We start from the raw sequence: 24,109 nt of genomic DNA on the forward strand, positions 1-24,109 counted from the left end.
TACGGATCTACCAGGATTGGAGTGCGGAGGTGGCTAAGCGGCAGTCCGGGTTTAATCAGACGAAGGAGGTGCTCTATAAGAAGAAAATAAAGTTTGGAATGTTGCAGCCTGCACGCTTGTGGATAACTTATTTGGAGCGGCATTATTATTTTGATTCCCCGGAGGAGGCGTAGGCCTTCGTGCGGACGGAGAAGCTGGACTCGAACTAGGAGTTGGGGGTTGCGGGGTCGGTTGTAATGCTTTATTGCTGGTTTCTGCTGTTGCTGTGTTTTTTCTGTACTTTTATAATTTTGATATGGTTATTTATTGGGGTGTTGTTCTGTTTTTTGTTGGGGGGCATTGTTTGGGTTTTGTATTTTGCGAGGGGGGTTGTTGTATTCTGTATAGGGTTGGGGGTATGGAGTGGGGCTGGTATTTGGGAGCTGCGTCAGAAGGGTGTGGTGGGGCAGTGCGAAAGCATGGGCTTTCCTCTGGTTTCCCGCGTTGCGGGGCTGGAGGGTGGAGATGATGACTGGGGGGGGGGGGGCCTTAACTGGTTCCTCCCCGCGCTGGAGCGGTGCCTTGAGGAGTGACAGGATGGGGGATGATCCCACTTTGGGAGGGGTCGGGTTTTCGGCGGGAGTTTCCGGGGTCAGCAGAAGTTAGCTGACCCAAGGAAGTGCAATGGAGGACGGTTCGTGGCTAGGAGGGTTCCTAGCCTTGGGGGGGGGGGGGGGGGGGGGGGGGGGGGGGGGGGAGAGAAGAGAGAGAGAGAGAGAGAAAGAGAAAAAGAGAGAGAGAGAAGGGGAATACCGGGTTGCTGCTGGCAGGGTCAGGAAGGAGCTGGTATTGGCCGGGGGGACAGAAGTGAGGTGTTGCCGCTGTGGGGACTGGGGCGGGCAGGGGGTGCTGGCCTGGGGCGGTCAGTTGACGGGCTATGGCTAGTCAACGGGGGAGGGACGCCCTCTGATCCGGTTGGTCACCTGGAATGCGAGAGGTCTGAATGGGCCGGTGAAGCGGTCTAGCGTACTTGCTCATCTGAGGGGGCTAAAGGCAGATGTGGCAATGCTTCAGAAGACCCACCTGAAGGTGGCGGACCAGGTCCGTCTGAGGAAGGGGTGGGTGGGGCAGGTTTTCCACTCCAGGTTGGATGTGAAGAACCGGGGAATGGCGATTCTTGTGGGGAAAAATGTGTCGTTTGAGGCATCTGAGGTGGTGGCGGATAAAGGGGGTAGGTTTGTTATGGTAAGGGGCAGGCTACAGGGAGAGAAGGTGCTACTTGCTCGTGTGTATGACCCAAATTGGGATGATGCGGGCTTTATGAGGCGTATGCTGGGACGGGAGTACTCTTTCTTCTCCCATGTACATAGGGTTTATTCTCGGATAGACTTCTTCGTGGTGAGTAGGGGACTGATTCTGAGAGTGGAGGCAGCCGAATATTCGGCCATTGCAATCTCCGACCACGCTCCGCATTGGATGGAGTTGGAGATGGGGGAGGTGCAGGACCAGCGCCCGTTGTGGCGGTTGGATGTGGGGTTGTTGGCGGAGGAGGAGGTGTGTAGGAGGGTCCGGGCAAGTATTGAGGGGTACCACGAGGTGAATGATACAGGGGAGGTCCGATTGGGGATGGTCTGGGAAGCCCTGAAGGCAGTGATTCGTGGGGAGCTGATATCCATCCGGGCTCACAGGGAGAGGAGTGAGAGGGATAGACTGGTGGGGAAGATGCTGGAGGGAGGCAGGAGGTACGCGGAGGCACCAGAGGAGGGATTGTTGGGGGAGAGGCGCAGCCTACAGGCTAAATTTGATTTGTTGACCACTAGAAAGGCGGAGGCACAGTGGAGGAAGGTACAAGGGGCAGTGTATGAACATGGTGAAAAGGCGAGTAGGATGCTGGCACATCAGCTCCGCAAGCGGGATGCGGCTAGGGAAATTGCTGGAGTGAGAGATAAGAGTGGGAATGTGGTGCGGAAGGGGGTAGAGGTGAATGAGGTCTTCAAGGACTTTTACGGGGAACTGTACCGGTCGGAGCCAACGGTGGAGAGCAGGGGAATGGAGAGTTTTCTCGACGAGCTATCTTTCTCGAAGGTGCAGGAGGAGCAGGTGGAGGGGTTGGGGGCGCCGATTGAGCTGGAGGAGCTGGTTAAGGGGATCGGGCAGATGCAGTCAGCGAAGGCAGCGGGGACGGATGGGTTCCCGGTGGAGTTTTATTAAAAGTTTGTGGACCTAGTGGGCCCCTTGCTGGTGCGGACACATAATGAGGCGTGGGAAGGGGGGACTTTGCCCCCGACGATGTCGCGGGCGCTGATTTCTTTAATCTTAAAGAGGGACAAGGACCCCCAGCAGTGTGGTTCATACAGGCCCATATCTCTCCTGAATGTGGATGCCAAGGTGCTGGCAAAGATCCTGGCCACCAGGATAGAGGACTGTGTGCCAGGGGTTGTACAGGAGGACCAGACAGGTTTTGTTAAGGGAAGGCAGCTGAACACGATATGCTGAGGTTGTTGAATGTCATCATGATGCCGGCGATTGAGGGGGAGGCAGAGATAGTGGTGGCGCTGGATGCGGAGAAGGCCTTCGATAAAGTGGAGTGGGGGTACTTATGGGAGGTGTTGGGGAGGTTTGGATTTGGTGAAGGGTTTATTAGATGGGCGAGGCTGCTATATGAGGCCCCGATGGCGTGTGTGGCCACGAATGGGAGGAGGTCGGAGTACTTCCGGCTTTACCGAGGGACCAGGCAGGGTTGCCCCCTGTCCCCCTTGTTGTTTGCATTGGCAATCGAACCGTTGGCGATGGCATTGAGGGATTCAGGGAGGTGGAGGGGTTTGGTGCGGGGTGGGAGGAACATAGGGTGTTGTTGTATGCCGATGACCTGCTACTAGACACAGACATAGAACAGTACAGCACAGAACGGCCCTTCGGCCCTCAATGTTGTGCCGAGCAATGATCACCGTACTCAAGCCAACGTATCCAGGAGGGTGACTAGCAGTATTTTGAGCTTTGTGTGGGCACATGGGACTCCGAGAGTGAAGAGGGTTTTCCTGGAGCGAGGGAGGGATAGAGGCGGCTGGCGCTGCCCAACCTTTTGGAGTACTATTGGGCGGCCAATATGTCAATGGTGCGTAAATGGGTGATGGGGGGGGGGGGGGGGGGGGGGGGGGAGAGCGTGGAAAAAAATGGAGATGGCGTCTTGTAGAGGTACGAGCCTGGGTGCCCTGGTAACGGCGCCGTTGCTGCTCTCTCCTAAGAGGTATACCACGAGCCTGGTGGTGGCGGCGACCCTAAGAATCTGAGGACAGTGGAGACGGCATAGGGGGGAAACAGGGGGCTCGATGGAGGCTCCATTAGGTGGAAATCATCGGTTCATCCCGGGGAACACTGATGGGGGATTTAGGGGGTGGCAAAGGATGGGCATCAGTAAATTGAGGGACCTTTTTATTGGCGGGAGGTTTGCAGGCCTGGGGGAACTGGAAGATAAATTTGGGCTCCCCCAAGGGAACATGTTCAGATACTTGCAGGTAAAGGCGTTTACTAAGCGACAGGTGGAGGAATTTCCTTTGCTGCCCTCGCGGGGGGCGATGGACAGAGTGCTGTCGGGGGTGTGGGTCGGAGAGGGGAAGGTGTCTGACATTTATAAGGTAATGCAGGAGGTGGAGGAGTCGTCAGTGGAGGAGCTGAAAGCTAAATGGGAGGGGGAACTAGGGGAGCAGATAGAAGATGCGACTTGGGCGGATGCCTTGGAGAGGGTCAACTCTTCCTCTGCTTGTGCGAGGCTTTGTCTCATCCAATTTAAGGTGCTGCATCGGGCCCATATGTCTGAGACTCGGATGAGTAGGTTCTTTGGGGGTGAGGACAGGTGCACCAGGTGTTTGGGGAGCCCAGCGAATCATGCCCATATGTTCTGGGCATGCCCGGCACTGGAAGAATTCTGGAAGGGGGTGGTGGGAACGGTGTCGAGGGTGGTTGGATCCAGGGTCAAACCAGGTTGGGGACTCGCGATTTTTGGAGTTGCGGCGGAGCCGGGAGTGCAGCAGGCAAAAGAGGCCGGTGTTTTGGACTTTGCGTCCCTAGTCGCCCGGCGGAGGATCTTGATGCAGTGGAAAGATGCAAGGCCACCAAGTGTGGAGACCTGGATCAGTGACATGGCGGGATTTATAAAATTGGAGAGGGTCAAATTTGCCCTGAGAGGATCAGTACAAGGGTTCTATAAACAGTGGCAGCCGTTTCTGGATTTTCTAGCTCAAAGATAGGTATCTTGGTCAATAGCAGCAGCAATCCCGGGGGGGTTCTTTATTACTGTTTCTATTTTTTCTATGGTTATTTAACTTAATATTGTGTTAATTTAAATTGTTGTTAATATGTTTTGTTGTTCATTGAGGATGGGCGACTGTTTATGACTGTTATCATTATTGTTATTGTTGGTATTTTATTGCAGTTCTTTGTTGTTATATAAATACAAATTTTTCAATAAAAATTTTTTTTTTTTTTTTTTTAAATGGCCCAATTAATATTTTAATCGGGGTGAAGGCCTCACCGGGAAAAGCATCAGGAACCTCGCAGCAGTTGTTGCTCGCTGCGACACTCGGAAACCTTTTTGTAAAATCGCTCGCAAGATTTCACTAAAGAGGTCATAACTGACAGCTTATGGCACAGTGGTTAGCACTGCTGCCTCACAGCACCAAGGGTTCAATTCCCACCTTGGGTGACTGTTTGTATGGTGTTTACACTTTCTCTTTGTGTCTGTGTGGATTTCCTCTGGGTGCTCCGTTTCCTCCCACAGTCCAAAGATGCGCAGGTTGAGTGAATTGGCCATGATAAATTGTCCAAAAAAAAGTTAGGTGGGGTTATTGGTTTATGGGGGCATGGGCTTACATAGGGTGCTCTTTCAGAGGACCGATGCAGACTCGATGGTCCGAATGGCCTCCTCCTGCACTGTAGTGATTTTATGATTCCATGTTACTGTGGCAACATTAAAGAAGGGCAACGACAGCATTGCCAATATATTTTTAATAATCTTCATTGTTACAAGTAGGCTTACATTAACACGCAATGTAGTTACTGTGAAAAGTCCCTAGTCGCCACATTCTGGCGCCTGTTCGGGTACACGGAGGGAGAATTCAGAATGTCCAAATTACCAATAGACAAACGTTTCTCAAAATGCCCCTTTTATAGGATATCCTTCAAATTTTTTTGTTTGTATTTTCATTCAAGTTTTTAACATTATCATTTACAAAATATTACAACACAAAATAAAATCAACCCAGCACAAATCCCCAGCTTCCTTTCTCCCCTGTCCCCCAATCCTCCTAATTAACTTCTCTACCCCACCTCATCCCCCCACCCCCAACAATTGATGGTGACGAGCTCCCCAAAGAAATCCCATCTCTTGTGAAACCCTTCATTTGCCCATTAGGGCAGACTTCACTTCTCTAAATGCAGGAACTCCATTAGATCCCACAGCCACGCCGAGGCACAGGATGGAGAAGCCGACCTTCTCCCCCACAAATCCTACCTACGATTGATTAGCGAGGCAAAGGTTAAAACATCTGCCCCCATTCCCACCTGTAACTCTGGCAGATCTGATATCCTGAATGTGGCCCCAGGGGAACACATGCAAATCACCGACATGATGCTGAAGAACGACCTCTAAAATTTCTCTAACTTCAGGCAGGACAAGAACATATGTACATGATTAGCTGGGCCCCTCCCACACCGCTCACAAATATCATCGACTACCTGAAACAGCTGGCTTATCCTCAACTTTGTCATGTGCGCCCTATGTTGTATCAATTCCAGCCTTACAGACTGGTTGAGACTGAGGCATTCACCCTCCACAGAACCACAACCCCTGCTCTCACATTATCCCCCAACTCCTCCTCCTACTTGGCCTTGACTCCCTCCAGGGACACCTTCTCATCTTCCAAAATCGCCCATAAATCGCCGAGACGACCCCACCTCCAACCCCATACTGACAACACCTCCTCTAGCAACAAGGAGGAAGGCACTACCGGAAGGGTCGGAAAGACCTTTTTCACATTGTCCCGCACCTGCATGTAGCTACCCTGACTGTGTAAAGAAAATCATTCATATTCTTCCAGCACTGTTACTCCATCCTTTTGTGGAGCGAGCTGGCACTCACTATTGAGGCCACTGGCTCCAGGCAGGGGTGGTAACATCAGTTGATGGACATCTACGGAAATACGGGTAGAAGATGTTACATCTCTTCCCCATACCAACCAGGAGTTTGGTAAGGGCTCCCTCAGAAAATCTTAATGTTGTCTTTTTGGCAGCCATTCACCAACTGGACTCGGGACAAGTGCAGACGAATACTGGGTGGGCATTTGAAAGGTGCGCCCAACTGATTGCAGAGATTAATTTTATGCAGGACAAGTGAATCAGAGGCAAGTTGCCACGAGAACGGCATGAAACATGTTGTAAAACAAATTGATAAAGAGGCTCAGTATTCAGTATGCTGCTTTTTCCAGCATTGTCTGCTTTTATAACATATAATAGTTTCTCACTACTAGGAAGTTGAAACAAAGTGAATAATCTCACATTTCACGTTTTCCAGCATTATACTCCATCTACCATCTTCTTGTACAAATATCCCTTTTCAGACTCTGATCCCTCCTGCAAGTAAAATTCAGCTCACAGAGACCGACTCATTAGAATTCAGGTTAGGGGCCACCACCCAGCCACACTGTAGACCTCCACCAAGAAGCAGAGCACATACTGGGCACTGACTTTATGCATAAATGCAACCTGTCCTTTGACAGATGAGGCCCCAATATAAGTTTCTAATCCTTTAAAATGCAATTTATTCACTCTCTTTGTTCAAACTACTTTGAAAATCCAACATATTATATGAATACATATATTTAAAAAATTAACCCATCACTTGAATGAAAATTTTCAAAATTAAACTTAAGTTTTTCATTTTGTTTTAAGTTGTTATTCTGCAAGTAGTGGGAGATTAAAAAGTTCAAAGGCAGAGCCATTGTATTAATAGCTTAATATACTGGAATATAGAAATATGCCACTGACATGCCTTCGTGTACACCAGGCAAGTTTGCAATTACCTCTCCAAGGCAGATATACAACTCTTTCATGGCAACTTCAACTTTGTCTACAACTTTAGGCGTGGGTTGTTCTTCAGTTTCTAGAATCCATGGGCGGTATGTACAATCTATTTCTGGCGTTCCAGGCCCAGTATTGCATTCTATCTGAGTCAGCAGCTTTGAAAGCCTGTAGTTGATTGTCAGAATAAAAGATGAAATAGAAGGATGAAATTTCCATAATTCAAATATTTCCTTCTTTGCTTAGATATTATTTATCAATTAACCACATATTTACAATCTTACTCTTTAGATTAAAGATATGAATGTCTCCTGAAATTGAATTCAGTTATATACATCAGACTGCAGATAATAAGACATTAATACCACTGATGATTGTAATGGTTCTCAGAGAGATGTAATATATTGTGTCAGTATTTCATAATTGACAAATGTGAGGTTATCCATTTTGGTAGGAATAACAGCAAACAAGATTATTATTTAAACGATAAAACATTAAAGCATGCTGCTGTGCAGAGAGACCTGGGTGTGCTCGTGCATGAGTCACAGAAAGTTGGTTTACAGGTGCAACAGGTGATTAAGAAGGCAAATGGAATTTTGTCCTTCATTGCTATAGGGATGGAGTTTAAGACTAGGGAGGTTATGTTGCAGTTGTATAAGGTGTAGGTGAGGCCACACCTGGAGTATTGTGTTCAGTTTTGGTCTCCTTACTTGAGAAAGGACGTACTGGCACTGGAGGGTGTGCAGGAGGAGATTCCCGAGGTTAATCCCAGAGCTGAAGGGGTTGGATTACGAGGAGAGGTTGAGTAGACTGGGACTGTACTCGTTGGAATTTAGAAGGATGAGGGGGGATCTTATAGAAACATTCAAAATTATGAAGGGAATAGATAGGATAGATGCGGGCAGGTTGTTTCCACTGGCGGGTGAAAGCAGAACTAGGGGGCATAGCCTCAAAATAAGGGGAAGTAGATTTAGGACTGAGTTTAGAAGGAACTTCTTCACCCAAATGGTTGTGAATCTATGGAATTCCTTGCCCAGTGAAGCAGTTGAGGCTCCTGCATTAAATGTTTTTAAGGTAAAGATAGATAGTTTTTTGAAGAAAAAAGAGATTAAGGGTTATGGTGTTCGGGCCGGAAAGTGGAGCTGAGTCCACAAAAGATCAGCCATGATCTCATTGAATGGCGGAGCAGGCTCAAGGGGTCAGATGGCCTACTCCTGCTCCTAGTTCTTATGTTCTTATAACGTATCATTATTCATTAATTCTGACGTTAAGACAACAAAATTTTAAAGCTACTCTAATATCTTATCTAATTGAGGAGTATCATAGTGAAGAAGGAATCTGATGTTATTTTCTGGTAATCATTGGATAATTGCTTGTGCACATATAATGACACTTCTTCCACAGGAATTGGAATGCATCATCAATCCAAGTCATGATATTTTAGTTTGATTAGTTATGTTTCTTTTGACACTGATTTTTATTGCAAACTGAACCCTCTCTCGTTAGTTTATTTTATTGATTTTTTTGGTTTATTAATAGAGTATAAAGAAACATTGTCCCATTAAACGACTGTTAACTTGAATATTTCTTTGTTAGATAATTTGTTACTTTGTTTATTTGTTATTAATACAGTAGTGTTAGAGGTGAAAATATTCACATGAAGGCCTGAGTATAAGTTTAAAAAAAGCAGTTTAGTATGTCAGAATTCTGGGAGAGAAGGCCAGAGACTCCGCAGCACCTTTTCTCACTTGAGCTAAGGCTCACATGGGTTAATATACAGTTTCAAAGCAAAATCAGTTTGTAATCTCATTTACATACAGCCAATCACCTTCATTCGCGTCACAATTCATTACATGCAACTAATTAGTCCTAATTAATCCTCCATTATCTCAGTCCATGCCATAAATGGTTATTGTAATCTATAGCCCTTTCCTGTTGTTGCTAATTTGTCAGCTCGTAGCTAGCCGGGCAGAACAGGGTTATTTGGATTGGATTGGATTGGATTGTTTATTGTCACGTGTACCGAGGTACAGTGAAAAGTATTTTTCTGCAAGCAGCTCAACAGATCATTCAGTACATGGGAAGAAAAGGGAATTAAACAGAATTCAAGAAAATACAAGAAAATACATGAGAATACATAATAGGGCAACACAATATATACAATGTAACTACATAAGCATTGGCATCGGATGAAGCATACATGGGTGTAGTGTTAATGAGGTCAGTCCATAAGAGGGTCATTTAGGAGTCTGGCGACAGTGGGGAAGAAGCTGTTTTTGAGTCTGTTCGTGCGTGTTCTCAGACTTCTGAATCCCCTACCCGATGGAAGAAGTTGGAAAAGTGAGTAAGCCGGGTGGGAGGGATCCTTGATTATGCTACCTGCTTTCCCCCGGCAGCGAGAGGTGTAGATGGAATCAATGGATGGGAGGCAGGTTCGTGTGATGGCATTTTAAGGCATTATTTTAAGGCATTTAGACCTTGGGCAAAGTTTGTGAATAGTCCATTGTCTCTGGGTCAGCACCTGGCGATGAGTCATTTGTTTTGCACACAGGGCTGTCTGTCAATAGCAGACAGAGTACATTGAGCTGCGAAGTTAGCTACAATTTGCAACATAGTTAATAATTAGTTCTATAATGCAAACAGCACGATTTCCCACCAACATGTCCCACTGTCATATAATGTGAGACACAGAATTGAATATAATGTGAGAGACAGAATTCTCTCACCAACAAATAGTATACTCAAAAGAGTATAAAACGTCGGAGGCAAATTTGTTCATTTGTTTCTCGTTTACCAAAAAAAAAGGGAAACTTCGAAGTGGTGCATCATCTACGCACCACCTTCACCCTCCAAAATTAACATAATTTAGATAAGTTTTCTTAAAATATTTGCTTTTTTGTTACAGGGGGCTTTTGTTTAAGGGGCTGCTGACTATTTTATTAGGCAATTTGTTATTAGTTTGCTCAAAAGAATATAAAGGAGACACTTGCCAACCCTAGTGTTGAATCACAAAGTTCGAAAGGTTTGTAAAGTCTCACCGAGTAAAGATTACATTCTGATCGCTTCCATCTGACTAGGAGAAATTTTATCAAATGTGGCAGAGAATGGTTACAAAAAGGTTGAGGTTGGATTTTTTTATGTCAGACAGAAGATTACAATCCAAATACCTTTTGTGAAGGATGGCTGAGAGCAAGTGTAAATTTTCAGGATATGATTACTGTCCGATCTTGGTTCCAAAGAAGAAAACAAACGGGATTCTCAATTCCGAGCAACTAAGATCGGGAATCCAGATCAGGGGAGAATCCCATGTTGGTTTAAAAATGGTGGCAGACTCATCCCTAGTCTCCCGGTCCCACCATTCAAGTCATAGCAGGCCTCCCACCCCACGCCAGCGGAAACACATTCAAGCAGTTAATATGCATTTATTTGAAAGTGATTAGCCGGCTGAAAGCCCGACTCTACACCCCGCCATTATGCTCCAAAACCCCAAGAAGAACTCCAGCTGGTGCAAGCATTGACCAGCGCAGTACTGGATCCCGAGGAGGAGTTCAAGGATTGTTAATCTATTGCTCATCTATTGCTATCGGCCCTCCCAGCCTGCGCCGATTTTCCAAAGTCTACTTCTCTCTGTTCCCCACCCGTTCATATATCTGTCCAGATGCATCTTAAATGATGCTATCGTACCCGCCTCTACCACCTCCGCTGGCAAAGCATTCCAGGCACCCACCACTATCTGCGTAAAAAACTTTCCAGGCACATCTCCCTTAAACTTTTCCCCTCTCACCTTGAAATAGTGACCCCTTGTAATTGACACCCCCACTCTTGGAAAAAGCTTGTTGCTATCCACCCTGTCCATACCTCATAATTTTGTAGGCCTCAATCAGGTCTCTTCTCAACCTCCGTCTTTCCAATGAAAACAATCCTAATCTACTCAACCTTTCTTCATAGCTAGCACCCTCCATACCAGGCAACATCCTGGTGAACCTCCTCTGCACCCTCACTAAAGCATCCACATCCTTCTGGTAATGTGGCGACCAGAACTGCACCAGTATTCCAAATGTGGCCTAACCAAAGTCCGATACAACTGTAACATGACCTGCCGACTCTTGTACTCAATACCCCGTCCGATGAAAGCAAGCATGCTGTATGCAATCTTGACCACTCTATCAACCTGCGTTGCCACCTCAGTGTACAATGGACCTGAATTCCCAGATCTCTCTGTATATCAATTTTCCCCATGTGGTGATACAACCACTGTATATATGTGTGCTTGCAGTAGGGGGATGTATGGTCGTACCTGTATTACAGGTTTCTCCGGTAAGCCCCCGCCGACTAGCTCCACCCACAGGGAGCTGTATAAATATTCGTAAGTTTCACTGAGATGCCATTCAACAGCTGCCGCCGGAGGAATAGCATCTCACTGTAATAAAGAGTCTCTTGTACATCACTCGAGTCTTTGTGTACAATTTTAGCGCCACACCCCAGGACTCTTCCATTGACCATATAGTCCGCTCTTGAGTTAGATCTTCCAAAATGCATCACCTCGCATTTGCCTGGATTGAACTCCATCTGCCATTTCTCTGCCCAACTCTCCAATCTATCTATATTTTTCTGTATTCTGACAGTCCGCCTTGCTATCTGCAACTCCACCAATCTTAGTATCATCTACAAACTTGCTCATCAGACCACCTATACCTTCGTCCAGATCATTTATGTATATCACAGACAACAGTGGTCCGAGCACAGATCCCTGTGGAACACCACTAGTCACCTTTCTCCATTTTGAGACACTCCCTTCCACCACTACTCTCTGGCTCCTGTTGCCCAGCCAGTTCTTTATCCATCTAGCTAGTACACCCTGAACCCCATACGACTCCACTTTTTCCATCAACCTGCCATGGGAAACTTTATCAAACACCTTACTGAAGTCCATGTATATGACATCTACAGCCCTTCCCTCATCAATTAACTTTGTCACTTCCTCAAAGAATTCTATTAGATTTGTAAGACATGACCTTCCCTGCACAAAACCATGCTACCTATCACTGATTAGTCTATTTTCTTCCAAATGTGAACAGATCCTATCCCTCGGTATCTTCTCCAACAGTTTGCCTACCACTGACGTCAAGCTCACAGGTCTATAATTCCCTGGATTATCCCTGCTATTCCTCTTAAACAAAGGGACAACATTAGCAATTCTCCAGTCCTCCGGGACTTCACCCGTGCTCAAGGATGCTGCAAAAATATCTGTTAAGACCCCAGCTATTTCGTCCCTCGCTTCCCTCAGTAACCTGGGATAGATCCCATCCGGACCTGGGGACTTGTCCACCTGAATGCCTTTTAGAATACCCAAAACTTCTCCCTTTCTTATGCCGACTTGACCTAGAGTATTTAAACATCCACCTCTAGCCTCAACATCCGTCATGTCCCTCTCCTTGGTGAATACCGATGCAAAGTACTCATTAAGAATCTCGCCCATTTCCTCTCACTCCATGTATAAATTTCCTCTTTTGTCTTTGAGCGGGCCAATCCTTTCTCTAGTTACCCTCTTGCTCCTTATATACGAATAAAAGGCTTTGGGATTTTCCTTAACCCTGTTCGCCAAAGATATTTAATGACCTCTTTTAGCCCTCTTTATTGCGCGTTTGAGATTTGTCCTACTTTCCCGATATTCTTCCAAAGCTTCATCAGTTTTAAGTCGCCTAGATCTTATGTTTGCTTCCTTTTTCAGCTTAGCTAGTCTCACAATTCCACCCGTCATCCATGTTTTCCTAATCTTGCCATTTCCACCCCTCATTTTCACAGGGACATGTCTGTCCTGCACTCTAATCAACCTTTCCTTAAAAGACTGCCACATTTCAAATGTGGATTTACCCTTAAACAGCTGCTCCTAATCCACATTCCCTAGCTCCTGCTATCCTCCTTAGTCACATTGAGTTTATTATCTAGTACCTTATTGGCTTTAGTTGCTGCCTCTAACTTCCTAATCTGGTTCCATCCCCCAGCCACATTAGTTTAAACCATCTCCAACAGTGTTGGCAAAGGCACCCCCTAGGACATTGGTTCCAGTCCTGCCCAGGTGTCGACCATCCGATTTGTAATGGTCCCACCGACCCCAGAACCGTTTCCAATGTCCCAAAAATCTGAACCCCTCCCTCCTGCACTATTTCTCAAGCCACGTATTCATTCTGACTATTCTTGAATTTCTACTCTGACTGTCTCGTGGCACTGGTAGCAATCCTGAGATTACTACCTTTGAGGTCCTACTTTTTAAATTTATGTCCTAACTCCCTAAATTCTGATTGTCGGACCTCATCCTGTTTTTACCTATATCGTTGGTGCCTATAACACCACAACAACTGGCCCTCCCCCTTCAGTATGTCCTGCAGCCCATCGGAGACATCCCTGACCCGTGCACCCGGGAGGCAACATACCATTCGAGAGTCTCTTTTTCAACCACAGAAATGCCTGTCTACTTCCCTTACAATTGAATCCCCTATGTTAATAGCCCTGCCAGTCTTTTTCCCGCCCTTCTGTGCAGCAGAGCCAGCCACGGTGCCATGAGCCTGGCCACTAGTCCCTTCCCCTGGTGAGTCATCTCCCCCAACAATATCCAAAACGGTATACCTGTTTTGGAGGGAGATGACCGCAGGGGTCACCTGCACTGCCTTACTGCTCTTTCTCTGCTTTTTGGTCACCAATTCCCTGTCTCCCTCACCAATCATAATCTGCGGTGTGACCAACTCACTGAACGTCCTATCCACGACCTCCTCAGCATCGCGGATGCTCCAAAATGAGTCCATCCGCAGCTCCAGAGCCATCATGCGGTCTAACAGGAGCTGCAGCTGGACACACTTCCCGCACATGAAGGAGTCAGGGGCATCGGCCGGTTCCCTGAACTCCCACATTGAGCACGAGGAGCATAACACGGGTATGGGATCTCCGGCCATTTTTACACTTTATCTTAACTGATTACAAATATAATCTCAAATAATGAATAATATGAAATCATAGAATTTACAGTGCAGAAGGAGGCCATTCGGCCCATCGAGTCTGCACCGGCTCCTGGAAAGAGCACCTTACCCAAGGTTAACACCTCCACCCTATCCCCATAACCCAGTAACCCCACGCAACACTAAGGGCAATTTATCATGTCCAATCCACCTAACCTGCACATCTTTGGACTGTGGGAGGAAACCGGAGGAAACCCACGCACACACTGGGAGGATGTGCAGAATCTGCACAGTGACCCAAGTCAGAATCGAACCTGGGACCCTGGAGCTGTGAAGCGATTGTGCTATCCACAATGCTACCGTGAATAAGTGAAAGGAATAAAGATTTTACTTATCAATCACAATACTTACCAACACACGAAGAATTGAATTTCTCCCAGCTACTGCTAATTGGAGCACTTTCCTTACCAGCCAATCAGGTTACTGCTTTGCTGTGATGTCACTCTTCAAGGTTAAGTTTTTTAAGTTTTGAAAGAGGTAGACGTACCTTCCAGACAGACCCCTGGCCACTGCTCCCGCCGAAAATCTGAAGGCCACTTCTCTGGCAACTGTGTCTCCCCCATTCTCCTCGCTCTCACTGTGCCCCCGCCGCTCTCCTCGCTCTCATTGTGTTTGCAAGGGGATCAGGGCTGGGATCTAAATAGCCAAGGATACATGTCCTATCGAAAGGACAGGCAGATGGGCAAAGCGGGCGGGGTTGTATTGTCAGTAAGGAATGAAGTTAAATCAAAAGCAAGGAGTGATATAGGATCAGAAGGCATAGAATCTCTGTGGGTAGAGTTTAGGAATCGCAAAGGTAAAAAGACCCTGATGGGAGTTATGTACAGTCCCCCTCGCAGTAGTCAGGATGTGGGGTAGAAAAGAAATCAGGAGATAGAAAAGGCATGTAAAAAAGGCAATATTACAATAATCATGAGGGACTTCAATATGCAGGTGCACTGGGAAAATCAGGTTGGTAGTGGATCCCAAGAAATGGATTTTGTGGAATGTCTAAGAGAATTTTTGGAGTAACTTGTGACAGAGCCTACTGGGGAACAGGCAATTTTAGATTTGGTGATGTGTAATGGGGCAGACTTGATTAGGGAACTTAAGGTGAAGGAACCCTTCGGGAGCAGTGACCACAACATGATAGAATTTACCCTGCGGTTTGAGAGGGAGAAAATCAGATGTAACAGTATTATAACTAAATAAGGGTAACTACAACTACAAAGGAGCTGGCCAGAATTGATTGAAGAGGAGCCTAGCAGGGAAGATAGTGTAACAGCAATGACAGGGGTTTTAAGGGGTTATTAGGGATGCACAACAGAAATTCATCCCAAGGAGGAGGAAACATGCTAAGGGGGGACAAGGCACCCATGGCTGATGAGGGACATCAAGGACAGCATAAAGGCTGAACAAAAAGCATACCAAATGGCGAGGATTAGTGGGAAACCAGAAGATTGGGAAGCCTTCAAAAGCGGGCAGAGGACAACTAAAAAAGCAGTAAGGGGGGAGAAGATTAAGTACGAGTGCAAGCTAGCTAGTAATGTAAAGTAAGATAGGAAGGGATTTTTTCAATATATGAAAGGTAAGAGAGAGGCAAAAATAGACATTGGACCACATGTGGCTGGAGAAGTAATAATAAGAAACAAAGAAATGGCAGACGAACTGAATAGTTACTTTGCATAGGTCTTCGTGGTGGAAGACACCAGTGGGATGCCAGAGCTCCAGGAGAACCAGGGGACAGAGGTGAGTGCAGTGACCATTACTAAGGAGAGGGTGCTGGGGAAACTGAAAGGTCTAAAGGTGGATAAGTCACCTGAACCGGATGGACTACACCCCAGGGTCCTAAAAGAGATAGCTGAGGAAATTGTGGAGGCATTAGTGATGATCTTTCAGGAATCACTGGAGGCAGGAAGGGACCCAGAGGACTGGAATGTGGCTAATGTAACACCACTGTTTAAGAAGGGAGGGAGGCAGAAGACGGGGAAATTATAGGCCGGTTGGCCTGACTTCAATCATTGCTAAGATTTTAGAATCTGTTATTAAAGTTGAGATCGCGAAGCACTTGGAAGTGCATGGTAAAATAGGACCGAGTCAGCACGGCTTTGTCAAAGGGAGGGCGTGTCTGACAAATCTGTTAAGAGTTCTTTGAGGAGGTAACAAGCAAGTTAGACAAAGGAGAACCAGTGGACATGATTTATTTAGATTTCCAGAAGGCCTTTGACAAGGTGCCGCATAGGAGACTGTTAAATAAGTTAAGAGCTCATGATGTTCAGGGTAAGATCCTGGCATCGATAGAGGATTGGCTGACTGGCAGAAGGCAAAGAGTGAGGATAAAGGAGTCTTTTTCAGGATGGCAGCTGGTGACTAGTGGTGTGCCTCAGGAGGCTGTGCTGGGTCCACAACTTTTTACAATATATATTAATGATCTGGAAGAAGGTACTGAAGGCATTGTTGCTAAGTTTGCAGATGATACAAAGATCTGTCCAGCAACAGGTAGTGTTGAGGAAGCAAGGGGGCTGCAGAAGGACTTGGACAAGCTAGGAGAGTGGGCAATGAAGTGGCAAATGAAATGCAATGTGGAAAAGTGTGAGGTTATGCACTTTGGAAGGAGGGAGCTAGGCATAGACTATTTTCTAAATGGGGAAATGCTTCGGAAAGCAGAAGGAGAAAGGGAATTGGGAGTCCTTGTTCACAATTCTCTTACGGTTAATGTGCAGGTTCAGTTAAGAAGGCAAAAGAAATGTTGGCATTCATGTCAAGAGGGCTAGAATACAATAACCAGGGATGTCCTCCTGAGGCTGTATAAAGCTCTGGTCAGACCCCATTTGGAGTATTGAGAGCAGCTTGGGGCCCCATATATTGGGGCAGCAGGGTAGCATGGTGGTTAGCATAAATGCTTCACAGCTCCAGGGTCCCAGGTTCGATTCCCGGCTGGGTCACTGTCTGTGTGGAGTCTGCACGTCCTCCGGGTGCTCCGGTTTCCTCCCACAGTCCAAAGATGTGCGGGTTAGGTGGATTGGCCATGCTAAATTGCCCGTAGTGTCCTAAAAAAAAGTAAGGTTAATGGGGGGGGTTGTTGGGTTACGGGTATAGGGTGGATACGTGGGTTTAAGTAGGGTGATCATGGCTCGGCACAACATTGAGGGCCGAAGGGCCTGTTCTGTGCTGTACTGTTCTATGTTCTATGTTCTAAGTAAGGATGTGCTGGCCTTGGAAAGGGTCCAGAGGAGGTTCACAAGAATGGTCCCTGGAATGAAGAACTTGTTGTATGAGGAACGTTTGAGGACTCTGGGTCTGTACTCGTTGGAATTTAGAAGGATGAGAGGGGATCTTATTGAAACGTACAAGATACTGCGAGGCCTGGATAGAGTGGACGTGGAGAGGATATTTCCAGTTATAGGAAAAACTAGAACCAGAGGACACCATCTCAGACTAAAGGGACGATCCTTTAAAACAGATGAGGAGGAATTTCTTGAGCCAGAGGGTGGCGAATCTGTGGAACTCTTTGTCGCAGAAGGCTGGAGGCCAGATCACTGAGTGTCTTTAAGACAGAGATAGATAGGTTCTTGATTGATAAGGGGATCAGGGGTTATGGGGAGAAGGCTGGGGAATGGGGATGAGAAAATATCAGCCATGGGTAGGTCATGCCTCACAAACCTTGTTGAGAAGGTGACTGAACAGGTAGACGAGGGTAGAGCAGTTGATGTGGTGTATATGGATTTCAGTAAAGCGTTTGATAAGGTTCCCCACGGTCGGCTATTGCAGAAAATACGGAGGCTGGGGATTGAGAGTGGATTTAGAGATGTGGATCAAGAAATTGGCTAGTTGAAAGAAGACAGAGTGGTAGTTGATGTGAAATGTTCAGAATGGAGTTCAGTTAAGAGTGGCGTACCACAAGGATCTGTTCTCGGGCCGTTGCTGTTTGTCATTTTTATAAATGACCTAGAGGAGGGCGCAGAAGGATGGGTGAGTAAATTTGCAGACGACACTAAAGTCGGTGGAGTTGTAGACAGTGCGGAAGGATGTTGCAGGTTACAGAGGGACATAGATAAGCTGCAGAGCTGCGCTGAGAGGTGGCAAATGGAGTTTAATGTGGAGAAGTGTGAGGTGATTCACTTTGGAAAGAATAACAGGAATGCGGAATATTTGGCTAATGGTAAAATTCTTGGTAGTGTGGATGAGCAGAGGGATCTCGGTGTCCATGTACATAGATCCCTGAAAGTTGCCACCCAGGTTGATAGGGTTGTGAAGAAGGCCTATGGTGTGTTGGCCTTTATTGGTAGAGGGATTGAGTTCCGGAGCCATGAGGTCATGTTGCAGTTGTACAAAAATCTAGTACGGCCGCATTTGGAGTATTGCGTACAGTTCTGGTCGCCTCATTATAGGAAGGACGTGGAAGCTTTGGAACGGGTGCAGAGGAGATTTACCAGGATGTTGCCTGGTATGGAGGGAAAATCTTATGAGGAAAGGCTGATGGACTTGAGGTTGTTTTCGTTAGAGAGAAGAAGGTTAAGAGGTGACTTAATAGAGGCATACAAAATGATCAGAGGGTTAGATAGGGTGGACAGCGAGCGCCTTCTCCCGCGGATGGAGGTGGCTAGCACGAGGGGACATAGCCTTAAATTGAGGGGTAATAGATATAGGACAGAGGTCAGAGGTGGGGTTTTTTTACGCAAAGAGTGGTGAGGCCGTGGAATGCCCTACCTGCAACAGTAGTGAACTCGCCAACATTGAGGGCATTTAAAAGTTTATTGGATCAGCATATGGATGATAAGGGCATAGTGTAGGTTAGATGGCCTTTAGTTTTTTTCCATGTCGGTGCAACATCGAGGGCCGAAGGGCCTGTACTGCGCTGTATCGTTCTATGTTCTATGATTGAATGACGGAGCAGACTCGATAGGCCAAGCGGCCTAATTCTGCTCCGATGTCTTATAGTTTACAATGCTGTGATTCTGTTCAAAGCGTGCAGGAGAAAAAGCAGATTTTGAGTATGATAATTCTCTTAAGTATAAATCCTGAAAATCCTTCTTGTTACATGTACTGCCTTTGTTTTAATTAAACCTTTGTAACTTTATAATATGGTTACGTAACAGTGCAACAAAATGAAACGTTTATTGATATGTGATAGGATATTTCTTGGATATTTATGATATTAAGTACTGAGGGAAATTAATGGTTAATTCATGGTGAATATCTATCCAAAGTCTCGTCTTTCTTTTATTTAGCAATTCACTAAAAGTGGCTGTTGGGTTGGAAGGAGAGTTCTAGATCAGCTTCGAAGCAGGGTTCAAAGAGGCTCTGTTTGCAGCTGCAATTTGTTAATTAATAACTGGCTTTAACGGACTTCCGGTGACGGCCATGAAGTAGGAGGTCGCACATTTGGTAGCTCCTGCTTGTGATGAAACTTTTGGGCCTTTTCTCACGTTTTTTTTCGGAATTTCACTTGATAAATCAGTGGAGAGTGAGACAGTGAGGTGAAATCCCCCACCTGTGAATGGAGCAGTGGACTAAAAGTGGCCGTGCAAGGAGACATAGTCAAGCAAGGAAGACGTGTGCAGAGCCGGCAGCGCAAGAAAGCATGGCGGAGTCGCAGGATCCTGGTGCGGCGGCACAGTGGTCGACAGTACAGCTAGCGAAGTTCTTGAGGAGAGCTTCGCCAAGCTAAAGAAAGATACGCTGCACCCGATTAAAGCATCGATCAATCGGGTGGAACAGGGTCACGGACAGGCGATTCAGAAGGTGTCCGAGCAAGAGGACCATTTAACCACTCTGGAGGTCAAGGTGGGGCTGATGAAGGACCACCAGAAACGGTTGCAGGAGAGTTGGAAGACTTGGCCTCCCTGAGGGCAGTGAGGTTTCGGACACGAGGGCATATGTGGCAAGTATGCTGGAAAAGTTGATGGGAGATGGGGTGCTTGCGCGGCCCTTGGGAGTAGACAGAGCACATTGAGCTCTCGCAAGGAAGCTGCAAGCAAATGAACCGCGAGGGATGGTGGTGCGAATGCACCGGTTCCTGGACAAGGAACAGATTTTGCAGTCGGCTAAGCAGGTACAGAGCTGCGTGTGGGAGAACTGAGAGTTGCGCATCTACTAGGACCTGGGAACTGGCCAGAAGGCGAGCCAGATTTAACAGGGCAAAAGCGGGCGTTTTCAAGTAGGGGGGTGAAGTTCGGGATGTTGTATCCAGCGCATCTTTGGGTCACATTTGAGGGCCAGGAACTTTTATTTTGAATCACGGGACGAAGTTATGAACTTTATCAAGGACAAAAGGCTAGCAGGGGATTAATGTCACTGTACTTTTGGGCATTGTGGTAGCGATTTGGTCAAAATCACTTCTGTTTAGTTTTGAATATGCTGTGCTCTCTGTAACAAGGGGTTATTTTTGTTTGCCCCTTCCTTTTTTTCCTTGATTTCGTTGTGATAAGATGTTTGAGCAGCTGCTCAGAAATGTAAAGTTTACTCTGATCCATTAGAAGGTGGGTGGAGGGATTTTTTCTACCGTTTGTTTACTGGGGACCGAAGCATAGTGGGAGGTGAGCAGGTGATAAGTTTGATATGGGGGGTTGGGTTTCTGGTGCTGTTACTAGGGGGCAGGGAGGGGTGGGGGAGAGCTGCTCTGCTGACAGGGGAGGAACTGTTGGAAGGGGACAGGCAGGAAGCCCCCCCCGACTCGGCCGATTATTTGTAAGGTCAGAGGGCTAAATGGGTCGGTTAAGAGGCTAACGTGTTCACGCATCTGAAGGGATTGAAGGCAGACATGACAATATTACAAGAGACACACCTAAATGTTATGGACCAGACCATATTGAGGAAGGGGTGGGTCGGCCAAGTATTCCATTCAGGGCTGAACTCCAAGACCAGGGGTGTCGCGATCCTGATTAACAAACGGGTGACATTTAAGGCAGGGAGAATCGTGGAAGATGCGGGGAGGGGGGGGGGGGGGAAGCTTGAGGAGATTCGGGTATTTGTGAATGTATATGCACCAAACTGGGATGATGTGGAATTTATGAGGAGGGTGTTAGGTGTTAGGTAAGCATAGTGGATAGCACTGTGGCTTCACAGCGCCAGTAGCCAGGGTCCCAGGTTCGATTCCCTGCTGGGTCACTGTCTGTGCGGAGTCTGCACATTCTCCCTGGGTCTGCATGGGTTTCCTCTGGGTGCTCCGGTTTCCTCCCACAGTCCAAAGACGTGCAGGTTAGGTGGATTCTCTGCACTCTAAGATCCCGGACCTAGAGTCACATAATCTGATCATGGGGGGAGGGTTTCAATGCAGTCATTGATTCAGGATTGGACCGGTCAAAATCTAGGACAAGGAGGTTGCCAGCCGTAGCAAAGGAATTAAAGGGGTTTATGGAGTAAATTTGGGGGGGGGGGGGGGGGGGGGGGGGGGGGGAGTACACCCATGGAGGTTCAGACGGCCACAGGTGAAGGAGTTTTCTTTTTTCTCCCATGTCCACAAAGTATATTCTCGGATCGACTTCTACATCCTGAGCAGGGCTCTGCTGCCGCGGCGTCGGATCATGCCCCACATTGAGTGGATTTGAGGGTTAGTATGGAGAGAGGGCAGCGCCCATCATGGAGCCTGGATGTGGGATTATTAGCAAATGAGGGGGTGTGTCTGGGCCCCAATTTACAACAACCATTTACAACATGCTGGGAAGACTGGATGGAGGGTTTCAGTGGTGGCAGAGAGTGGGAATTGAGAGGATTGAAGATCTATTTATAGACGGGAGCTTCCCTAGTTCAAAGGATTTAGAGGACAAATTTGAACTGCCAGCAGGGAATGGGTTTAGATATCTGCAGGTACGGGATTTTCTGAGAAGGCAGGTTCTGAACTTCCCGCTCCTGCCACCATGGGGGCTATAGGACAGCGTAGTTTCCAGAATATGGGTGGGAGAGGGGTTTGTTGAGGCTACATCCATGATACTTAAAACACGGGTGGTGCCGAGTCCAGAGGTGGCGATCTTTGGAGTGTCGGAAGAGCCGGGAGTCCGGAGGCGGGTGGGGGAGAGAGAAGAGGCTGACGTTTTGTCCTTTGCCTCCCTGCCAGCCCGGAGACGGATACTGCAAATGTGAAGGGACTCAAAGCCCCCAAAATTAAAGACCTGGGTTAGTGACATGGCTGGGTTTCTCACTCTCCAGAAAATAAAGTTCGCCCCAAAAAGGGTCAACGTTAGGGTTCGTCCGGAAGTGGCAGCCGCTTGTCAACTTTCTAGAGAAAATTAAAATGTCAGCAGAGGCAGAAATCTAGGTTGGGAGGAGGCTAGGCTATTGTTTCATTGTTTGGGGGTGCAAAGAACGTGATAGGGATGGAGATGTTTAATGTACCATGTTTATGTTGCTGTTATTGTTATTATTGTAAAAACTACATAAATACCCTAATAAAATGTTTTTTAAAAATAACTGGCTTCAACCAGTTTTCAGAGGCGAGATTCAGACAGTATGAAAGTGGACCACCTTACAGTCAGAGTCATCAAGGTTCACAGCATGGAAACAGGCCCTTCACTCCTGGTTTTACCACGAAGATAGTCCTATTTGCCCACATTTGGCCCATATCCTTCCATACCCATCTTTTTTTTTTTAAAGACTATTTTATTGAGGTATTTTTGGCATATAAAACAATGACATTGTAAGGTACTGTACAAAAAGAAAAGCAAGTAATGCATGGTACATACCACAACTCCGTTCTCGCAAGGAGCTGCCTAAACCACCCCTCCTGGACACTACCCACCCCCCCCCCCCCCCCCCCCCCCCCCCCCCCCCCGCCAATTAATTCTCCGCGACAAAGTCAATGAATGGCTGCCACCTCCGGGCGAACCCCGACAGTGAACCTCTCAAGGTGAACTTAACCTTTTCTAGACCAAGAGAGCTCGCTATGTCCGACAGCCATGCTTCGGTCTTCGGGGGATTGGAGTCCCTCCATGCCAACAGTATTCGTCGCCGGGCTACCAGGGAAGCAAAGGCCAAGACGTCGGCCTCCTTCTCCTCCTGGATTCCCGGGTCCTCCAACACTCCAAAGATTGCCACCTCAGGACTTATTACCACCCCTGTTTTCAAAACCCGGGACATGATGCCCGCAAATCCCTGCCAGTACCCCTGAGTCAACGGCAAGGCCAGAACATGTGCACGTGATTAGCCGGCTCACCAGCGCATCTGGCACACTTGTCCTCCAGCCTGAAGAATGTACTCATCCAGGCCACCGTCATGTGGGCCCGGTGCACGACCTTAAACTGGATAAGACTGAGTCTGGCACATGTTGCGGTCATGTTTACTCTGCCCAGAGCTTCTGCCCAAATACCATCCTCCATCTCTCTCTCTCCCCCCCCCGAGCTCCTCTTCCCACTTAAGCTTCAGGTCCTCAGTCTGTGTGTCCTCTGCTCTCCTTAGATCTTTGTAAATATCTGAGACTCTACCTCTTCAATCCGAACCAGGGCCCCCAGTCCATCTACCAACCCCCTACCTACTCTTGGGAAGGTCAGTCCGTTCAGGAATCACCTCATTCCCTCCGGTCACCTGGGGGGTTCCGAAGTGTACGGCTTACTATAAAAGTCCCTAAACACCTTGTTCAGCCCTGCCGGGTCCCCCACCAGATTTCCCTCCCCATCCGCTATCCTTCCTATCTCCCTAGCCGCTTCTCTCTTCCTTAGTTGTTGCGCAAGCATTCTCCTGGCCTTCTCTCCATGCTCATATATCGCGCCTTGTAGCCATCTGGGATGGCCACTTCCAGAATACAAAATGGATGATCGCAATGACTACAGGGAAATAAGGACAATGTTAAGAAAGCAAGCAGACACAGAGCCCGCATGCATATTGGAGAAGGCAGCTCCCAGACAAGACTGAAACTGTAAGTCAATTAACATATTGATGGAGCAGGATGCTGGCGCACCAGCTGCGTAAGCGGGACGCGGCTAGAGAGATTGGTGGAGTGAAGGATAGAGATGGGAATGTGGTGCGGCACGGGGCAGAGGTCAATGAGGTCTTTAGGGACTTCTATAGGGAACTGTACTGGTCGGAGCAGCCGGCGGTGGGAGGGGGAATGGAGAATTTTTTGGACAGGC

General features: G+C 47.3%; 1 protein-coding gene across 1 annotated transcript in view; it reads right to left on the minus strand.

Moving 5' to 3' along the window:
• The window catches only part of LOC119972149 (regulator of G-protein signaling 22-like), an 810,134-nt gene that overhangs the window by 636,338 nt on the left and 149,687 nt on the right, over positions 1–24,109 (minus strand). The window contains exon 6 of the mRNA XM_038808479.1: positions 7,056–7,221. Coding sequence (XP_038664407.1) covers positions 7,056–7,221 — 166 coding nt within the window. The remainder of the gene's footprint in view (positions 1–7,055; positions 7,222–24,109) is intronic.

Source organism: Scyliorhinus canicula, chromosome 10 (assembly GCF_902713615.1).
Source record: "Scyliorhinus canicula chromosome 10, sScyCan1.1, whole genome shotgun sequence".
Lineage (NCBI taxonomy): Eukaryota > Metazoa > Chordata > Chondrichthyes > Carcharhiniformes > Scyliorhinidae > Scyliorhinus > Scyliorhinus canicula.